Source organism: Mesoplodon densirostris, chromosome 13 (genome assembly GCF_025265405.1).
Source record: "Mesoplodon densirostris isolate mMesDen1 chromosome 13, mMesDen1 primary haplotype, whole genome shotgun sequence".
NCBI lineage: Eukaryota > Metazoa > Chordata > Mammalia > Artiodactyla > Ziphiidae > Mesoplodon > Mesoplodon densirostris.
The window spans coordinates 52,736,786-52,746,270 of NC_082673.1; the positions used below are offsets into that span (position 1 = coordinate 52,736,786).

Here is a 9,485-nt window from a genome sequence, read left to right on the forward strand (position 1 = left end):
ATAGCCTTAAATTTCTAGTTAGATAACTTTTATTTTATCTTGGTTGTATTTTGAAGGTATTGAGTTGGCCAAAAAGTTCCTTTGGTTTTTAAGTGAAAATAAAAGACACATTTTTCATTTTCACCAAGACCATTATTGAACAACATATTCACCGTTTTGTTCCACTACCTTCTGCCATTTTTCAGGCAACTTCATAATTCCATCTTCCCAAAAGTTTTTATCTTTTTGAGCAAAGAACTGTTCCGGATGCCTTTTACAGTCTTCCAGGGAATTGAAATTCTTTCCATTAAGAGAGTTTTGTAAAGACCGAAATAAATGGAAATCTGAAGGTGCAATGTCTGATGAATACAGCAGATGAATCAGAACCTCCCAGCCAAGCTATAACAGTTTTTGCCTGGTCATCAAAGAAACATGCAGTCTTGTGTTATCCTGGTGGAAGATTATGCATTTTCTGTTGACTAATTCCGGACACTTTTCGTCGGGTGCTGCTTTCAGTTGGTCTAATAGGGAGCAGTACTTATTGGAATTAATCATTTGGTTTTCCGGAAGGAGCTCATAATAGAGGACTCCCTTCCAATCCCACCATATACACACATCACCTTCTTTGGTTGAAGACTGGCCTTTGGTGTGGTTGGTAGTGGTTCATTTCACTTGCCCCACGATCTCTTCCATTCCACATTATTGTACAGTATCCACTTTTTATCACCTGTCACAAATTTGTTTTAAAATGAAACAGTTTCAGGCTTCCCTGGTGGCACAGTGGTTGAGAGTCCGCCTGCTGATGCAGGGGACACGGGTTCATGCCCCGGTCCGGGAAGATCCCACATGCAGTGGAGCGGCTAGGCCCGTGAGCCATGGCCGCTGAGCCTGCGGTCCGCAACGGGAGAGGCCACAACGGTGAGAGGCCCGCGTACTGCAAAAAAAAAAAAAAAAAGTTTTCGTTATGTTTCAGTAGAGAATTGCATGCACAAATATGGTCAAGAAAGTTTTTATTGCTTAACTTAATGTGGAACCCAAACATTAAAGCAATTAACATAACCAAGCTGGTGCAAATGATTCTCAGCAGTTGATTTGGATATTTTGAGTATGTCGGCTGTCTCCTGCATGGTGTAACATTGATTGTTCTCGATTAATGTCTCGATTTGATCACTATCAACTTCAACTGGTCTTACCCAACCTTGGAGCATCACCCAGCTCGAAATCTCCAGCTCGAAATCTCCAGCACGAAACTTCACAAACCACTTTTGACATGTTTGCTCAGTCACAGCACCTTCTCCATACACTGCACAAATCTTTTTTTGCATTTCAGTTGCGTTTTTCTTGAAATAAGAAAGCATAATATGCCGGAAATGTTGCTTTTTTTTCTCCCATCTTCAATATTAAAATAGCTACACAAAAATCACCAACTTTGATAAGGTTTTTTTTTTTTTTTTTAATGCACGCTGATATGACAGCTGTCACAATGCAATCTAACAAAATTGTTTCAAATGAAGTTAAGACAACTAAGTGCTACTAGGGCCATCTTACGGAAAAAACCAAGCGAACTCTTTGGCCAACCCAATACTAGATACCTAGGTTTAATTTATAAGAGATCTTTAACCAGAGGCATAGAATATGCCAGGTCAGAGTCATAGAAGTAAGTTGTGTACTATGGAAATGATCTGATTTTCATATCCAATGTGGAAAGTCAGAGTAACTCAGCACAATACACAGAAGTCTTGATAGTCTTTGAGTATTAGTGTTAGTATCTATCAGGCATTTGACATGAGCAAATATGGTCTTTGAATGAGTGGTGCTTGTATAGGGGGGAGACACTGAACTAGAAGTTGAGAAATCTGGGTAGTTCTTCAGTTTTGTGAAGAGCTAACTGGTTGTGTGACCTTTGGGAAATTATTTAACTCTTAGTTTCCATTTCCATCTCTGTAAAAATGAGGAGGTGTAGCTAAATGATGGCTTAAGTCCTTCTCAGGCGTAAAGTTCAGCATTCCCTCTCTTTGCTCTGACAGTTACACACAGATTGACTCTTGATCTCTAAAGAGACTCTCCTCAGAGAGTTGTAAAAATCTCACCAAGTGACTCTAATATTCAGACAAGTTGAGAATCACTGTTTTAGAGACTTAACAAGTTATGGGCAGCTTGATGTCAAGTAATATTTTCAGGCTCCCATATTTTAGAAATGAAATGGAAGAATGATTATGGAAATAGCAAGAGTGAGAATAATAATAGAACAACAAATTACTGCATTTTATGGTTTGTGGAGTAATTTGACATGTTAAATCATTGAAGCTGAAGAACAATTCTGAGAAACTAGGAAGTGTAATCCCCATTTAACAAATGATAAAATTGGAGTTCAGAGACATTAAGTGACTTGCTCAAGGTTACTGTGCTACTAAAATGGAGTCTGGGACTGGATTCACTATCTGGTATCATTCCTATTAACCCATCAGTTAGGATTATGTAAGATAGATAATGTCAAAGATTTTTAGTCCCTTCCATTATGTGTTTACTTGTCTTTGAAATGGGATAATTACTTACTTAGAATGATTTATAAGAGTTAATAATCTAAAGCTGTGGGTCTTTATTGCTCTTTAAGCTAATGACTACTTTAAAAAAAATTTTCCCTATGTGTATATATTTTTAAATATGGGTATCTAGCAACTAACTGTGGTAGGAAGCAGATTGGTTTAGGGACAGGGTGAAACTAATTTCATAATCTAGTAATTAGTTGAGTTACCACACAAAGGATGCTTAGGGGGACTTCCCTGGTGGTCCAGTGGTTAAGACTCTGGGCTCCCAATGCAGGGGCCCCGGGTTCGATCCCCAGTCAGGGAACTAGATCCCACCTGCCACAACTAAAGATCCTGCACGTGGAAATGAAGATCCTGAGTGCTACAACTAAGACCCAGTGCGGCCAAATAAATAAACATTTTTTTAAAAAAGAAGAATTATTAGCTATTCGTGTGGCTTTTGTTCCTTGGAGGTAATTGCCCCAGATACACAAAGAGGACCCATCATCAATTTCCCCTCGTGTTAATGGTGGTTGATGTAGTTTGTTATGCATCCCTTCTAATTTACTTGTTCCTTTCCACCCCCCACACATTTTTTTTCAGTCAGGTTGGAAGCAGTAACTCATGGGTGCTATAGTACTTTGCTGTCATATTATGCTGTACTTACTGTGTTGTACATTTGTGTATAGCAGTAAAACAGTCTATTCTTTGGAGCAGTCATTTTGTATACTCTTTGGTCTTTGTGGCTATGGTTTCTATTATTCCTTTGTGTTCATGCCTTTTCATGCCTTAATATTCCTGATAACTAGCCAGTTAATCATCAGTGAGCTAGGCTTTGGAAGTGGTGCTTTGTGGTTGAGTGGCTGCACAAGTTTCCTTCTCTCCTTCCTTCATTTAGGACTCTCAGACAGAACTGGATCTTTGGGGAAACACTGTATTTAACTCTGCATTAACCCTTCTATCTTTCAACTTTTGGCTTTTGTGGAACTGTGGGACAGAATAGCTATGGTGTACTTGTCTTGGGAGAGATAACTCTGAGAATTCTAAGAAAGATCACCTTGAGAAAGTCTATTTCCTTAAGTAACTAATGTTTTTAGAGTAAATATTAGACATTGTCTATTTCTATTGGTTCACTGTGCTTTCTCTCCCTTTAGCCCCCCAGGTTCGCCCAATAGTCTTGGCTACTTCCCTACAGCTGCTAATCTTAGCGGTGTCCCTCCACAGCCTGGCACGGTGGTCAGAATGCAGGGCCTGGCCTACAATACTGGAGTTAAGGAAATTCTTAACTTCTTCCAAGGTTACCAGGTCAGTACCTTGAAGAAGAAAAATACTCAGTGCCCTTATTACTTAAGTTGATGTGCCTAAAGAATGCAGCCAGGAAAGAAGCAAATCCTCTGAAACTCATGTGTACGTGTTAATAAATAGATTTTCTTTATGAAGAACCAGAGTCAAAGTCAGGGGGACTAGTTGTCTGAGTGCTAACTTCAAACTCATCCCTTTAATAGGATTGTGGCTTTCCATGCTGTTTTAATTACTTCAACTTAATCTATTTTTTGTTTTGTTTTCTGGGGTTTTTTTTTGTGGTACGTGGGCCTCTCACTGCTGTGGCCTTCTCCCGTTGCGGAGCACAGGCTCCGGACGCGCAGGCTCAGTGGCCATGGCTCACGGGCCCAGCTGCTCCGCGGCATGTGGGATCCTACCGGACCGGGGCACGAACCCATGTCCCCTGCATCGGCAGGCGGACTCTCAACCACTGCGCCACCAGGGAAGCCCCAACTTAATCTCTTGATGCTTTTTTTTTTTTTCCAATTGGACTGCTTTGAGAAAGCTATTTAGGGCACACAGTGATTTGGGTGTTTCTATCTATAGTAAGATTGGCTAAGAAGGAATTTTCCTCAGACGTGGAGTTGGAATATTTAAAAAGTAGTCTGAGGCCTCTCTGCCTAATCTGGAAAAATAAGGGTGACTCAGTAAATCTTTAGATGGTAACTCCTTAAAATGAGCTATAAGATATTCAGTGAGTCTTTTATGATCTATTAATTCTTGTGAAACTGATATTTACTCTTGTCAGTTTTTCTACGACTGTCTGTGTCCATCAGCTGTTCTTTGACTTAAGAACATCTTGGTAAGAGCTCCTTAACAGCAAGCAAAATCTTCTCATTGTCATCTCACCTGAGCGGACACCTTTCCTTCCTTAAATCACATGGTTAGAACCCAAACTCCTTCCTTTCCTGCAATGTCTGAAAATCAGTATCTTGCAGCCTTTTAATTGCACTAAAAGCAAAAATGGTCTTTCCTCCTGGAGCTGAGCCGTGCTTGAGTCTTCAGAGTTGAGAAGCACTTGTAGGCATAATCATCAAATCCTAAAATAGCCCTTGAGCATTTACAGTACAGCATGATAAGGGCTGTGCCTGCAGGTGCCATTTCACTCTTAGAACAGGTTTACAAGCTCTTGGTATCCATGGATCATGGAGGGTTGTGGAGCTCAGCTAAAATGATGTCAGTGGGGATGCCCCGAACCTACCAAGTTACCATGATGGGATATTTTTTGACAAATGAAGAAAATCAGTGTCTGATAGTGAAAGACTGAATGAAGGTGGACAAAAGTTATCTTTTTTTACTGCTTGGCTTAGCACATTCTTTCCAGAAGTAAGCTATTTTTCAGAGATCAATAGATACTTTACTTCTTCCCTAAACAATTATGCTGCCTGTTGGAAACCCTTACAGGAATAAAAATGTTACTTTCCGAACTTTGTATCTGATTCACTAGATTATAAAAAGAGTAGATAATTTTACTGAAGGCTATTGAAAAGATGATTTAATCTCATGGGGAATACATATGAGTTTTGTATTTTCTCCCATGGTTTTCCAGTTCTAGAAAGTATAAGCAAAGTTTCAGGTTTTAGTAGTCAGTTGAATTAATTTCTTTTGTTTTGACTAATTAACTTTTATTACATTCACACTGAATAGAATTAAGTGGTCATACACATATATTGATTATGAGAGTAAGCAAAATTGCTCTTACTATGAAGAGTGCCATGGCTAGCTTTTGTGGGTATTTATTATACCACAAACACGTAATAGCAGCTATTTCTAGATTTATGGCTAAAAGATTGACATGCTTCAAAATTAAGACAAACTGCTACAGACTGAAGTTATTTTATTTTATTTAAAATTTTTATTTACTTCTTTAAAAGATTTTTTTGATGTGGACCATTTTTAAAGTCTTTATTGAATTTGTTACAATATTGCTTCTGTTTTATGTTTTGTTTTTTCGTCTACGAGCCATGTGGGATCTTAGCTCCCCGACCAGGGATCGAACCCATACACCCTGCATTGGAAGTCTTAACCACCAGGTGGCCAGGGAAGTCCCTGAAGTTATTTTATCTTCTAGTAGCTTCTAGGGAATCATTCAAGGTTGGAGCAGACCTAGTATAATCATAAGCACAAAGATTCTGTGAAATTATTTTGTCTCAGGGCATTTGCCTTTGTTTCTGAAGTGCTTGGAATTTATGAACTGGATCAATAAAGTAGGATTACATAGGAACCTGAATTATCTAATTCAGTATATCATATTATTCTTCAGTAGTTTGAGCTTTAAGGTAGTTACAATGCATACTTTCAAAATCTCTGTATATAACCTAATTTCATATCACTCTTACATAAAAGCTTATATTTTCTACTGCCTTTGAGTCCTTCCTTGCCTTATTTATTTTTGCCTATTCTCAGTTATGTTAGTAATAGCCGCTAACCATGAGAGTCTAGATTCTTTTAAATATGGCTTTGTCACAAGACAAAAATCAATGGATGGCTTTAAAAAAAATTTGTTCTCAAGTGTAATCTGTGTCTGTCTTTACCTATAGTGCGTTTATTGCTGTTGCTGATTTCATGGGAGGTTTTCATTTGATTTTTGGTTACTTATGATTCATACTACATAATTATATAATTTACTTATGTAATTAAGCAAATCCTTGGTAATAATTGGTTGAATGAATGAAATCTCTTAATGGTTTCTGTTTCTGTCTTTTAAAATATATATATTATATATAAAATGGCATGTGTCATCTTTATAAATGTTCTTTTTAATTTTTGGATGTATGTTTCCTCTATCCTCAGCAAAATTCTTTCTATAAAACTACTCCAACTTAATGTTTCCATACTTCATTTGGGGTCAAGGAGGCTGTAAAGTTGGAAAGGGCAAGGATTTACAAAAAGGGAAGAATTCTGATGCTAAAGCAAGATGCAGGACATGGGTTCTGCTATCAAGTCTGCATTCTTGTAAAGTAAAAGTACCCGAGTTAGGCCCATTTTGATAAATGAGATTAATAGAATGAGGATTGAATTTACAAAGGCTAAAAGACTACTATAAAAATATTTGGTGATGAGGATGTCATTCTGGTCATGGAAATAAATCTGTGTCTATATTTTAGTTGGTGGGCCTCTTATTCTGAAATGGGCTGTTAGGTATCCTTATATAAGTCCTTTAACTTTTTCATTTGCTCTTTGCATTAACCTCTACTGTCAATGGCTTTGCATTTTCAGTAGTGCTAGTTTTTGTTTCTCCTCGAAGTACTGATTTTATTCATTATCTCCTTGGGCCTCTCACTGCTTTTTACTTGCTGCACTGCTGAGAGAATTAGGTTGGTATTACAAATATATCTAATACTATTTAAAGTTCACCAAGTTATATAGAGATATTGGGCTTATTGTAGAATACCTTGAAAATAGTTGGTGTTCAAATATTTGATATCTAGTCGCACTTGTGGTGTGATGGAAACTGTACTATTATCAAGATCTGAAGTGTTTGGTGGCTTTGCAGTATGATGTTCTTTTTCTATCCATGTGCTCAATCTAACTTCCCTCCTAGTAGGGATTTTTATGGTATTTAGACGTGTTAAGTAAGAAATGATGACTTGGGATTAGCAGTTACATATATGGCTTGTATCAGCGTTAACTTGTTTCCTGTGGTCTAAATGTCCTATAATTCCACTGGTAGATCTATTCAGTTGAAATACTAACCATCCATATTGACAGTTTGTCCATCTTTTGATCCTGTTTGTTTTAACTTGAATTTTAGTATGCAACCGAGGATGGACTTGTACACACAAATGACCAGGCCAGGACTCTATCCAAAGAATGGGTTTGTATTTAAGGGCCCCAGCAGTTAGACCATCCTCAGAAAAGAAGGTAAGGCTCTATGATGTGAAAGTTAAATTATAAAGGGCCAAACAAATAGAGGTCAAGAATCTCAAAGTGTGTTTTAGAAGTCAGGTGGCAGTTGCCATCTTCCCTTTATGTGATGTAAGAATGTCAGAAATCTTAGAAGGAATGGAGACTGGAATTAAGTTTGTCATCTAAGTAGATAGTATCTAGGCAACATATATGGAAATACTTTTCCATTTGGAAATTTATTCATATCATGTGGAATACAGGTTGGGTATGCTTTCTTTCTTTTGTTTTTCTTTTTAAATGAGGTAAAAATCACATAACATAAAATAAATCATTTTAAAGTATACAATTAAGTGATTTTTATCAACTCTGAAAGAAAATCCTATACCCATTAAGCAGTAGCTCCCAATTTCCCCTCCCCATAGACCCAGGCAACCAATCTGCTTCATTTCACGTTTTTGACGTTTATCCACGTTGTAGTGTGTATCAGTGCTTCATTCCTTTTTGTGACTGAATAATATTCCATTGTATGGCTATACCACATTTTGTTTCTTTCATTTATCTGTTGATGGGCATATGGGCTATTTCTACCTTCTGGATATTGTAAATAGTGCTGATATGGACAATTATGTACAAATATTTGAGTATTTTAAATTATTTTGGGTATATATCTAGGAGTAGAATCACTGAGTCATAGGATAATTCTGTCGAGTTGGTTACACTTTTTTTTCCTAGTTTCATTTTTTTTAAATGTTGTGGTAAAGTAATATATATTATAATACTATTTTAATCATTTTTAAGTGTATAGTTCAGTGGCATTAAGTACATTCACATTGTTATGCAAACATTACCACCATCAACTTTTTCACCTTCTCATACTGAAACTCTAAATACATTAAACAATCTCCTTTCCCTCTTTCCCCAGCACCCTGGGAACTGTTATTCTCTTTTCTGTTTCTATGCGTTTGACTATTCTAGGTACCTTATAAATAGTATAACACAATATTTGTCCTTTCATAACTGGCTTATTTCACTTAGCATAATGGTTTTAAGCTTCATCTGGGTATACTTTTAAATATGCTCCATTCCAAAATGACTGTGAGGTTTTTGTTGCATGTCTTTCTTCTCTTTTAAACTAAATCCAGAAGAAAGGGATCCTGATAGTCGAGCCACCCCACCCCCACCCCACTAATCTATAAACTTCCCTTAAAGGATACTGACATTGCCTATGAGTCTCCTCAAAAGAGATAGAGTTATAAGGACATGGTCTGGAATTGGTGTGGCTTATTTCTTCATTTTTTAATATTGGGTTTGCAGAAATTGGTTTGCTGGCATGTCATTTTCAAATTTTGTAGCCATTTTCATGGCCAAGGACCATGTGGGCTTCAACCACATGGATTCTAAATTAGAAAAGAGGTTGCCAGTGCAATGTCATCTTTGAGAAATGACAGTTATAGTCCTAGCCTCTCATTCTGAAGTTGTAAAGCCCCCCATTCTGGGTTGGAAGTGTTGATTCTCTGCCATTTTCAGTGAAGTTTCAAGATATCTTGGTACTATCAAAGAGCATGCCCAGATACGAGGTAGTATGAATGGGGTATTTTCTAGTCTAGTTCACAGTGATGAGAGCACATTATTCTAACCTGTTGGTGTTCTTTTTGGTTCATACTTTGTCTTTTCAAATGTTCTTTATTTAACCCCTTGATGCTGTCTGTGAACTTGACAAGCATATTGTTCATATTGTAAAATGAGTATTTTGAATAAGAAATGACTAGAATTGGGGAATTCCCTGGCAGTCCAGTGGTTAGAGCT

The 9,485-nt window shown here is 37.3% G+C and overlaps 1 protein-coding gene across 3 annotated transcripts in view; it reads left to right on the forward strand.

The window, feature by feature from the left end:
- ESRP1 (epithelial splicing regulatory protein 1) overlaps nucleotides 1-7,659 on the forward strand; it is a 50,821-nt gene extending 43,162 nt beyond the window's left edge. For all 3 annotated transcript variants that reach the window (XM_060116010.1, XM_060116009.1, XM_060116008.1), the window contains exons 14-15: nucleotides 3,662-3,812; nucleotides 7,585-7,659. In XM_060116010.1, coding sequence (XP_059971993.1) covers nucleotides 3,662-3,812; nucleotides 7,585-7,659 — 226 coding nt within the window. The remainder of the gene's footprint in view (nucleotides 1-3,661; nucleotides 3,813-7,584) is intronic.
- The last annotated feature ends 1,826 nt before the right edge of the window (nucleotides 7,660-9,485 follow it).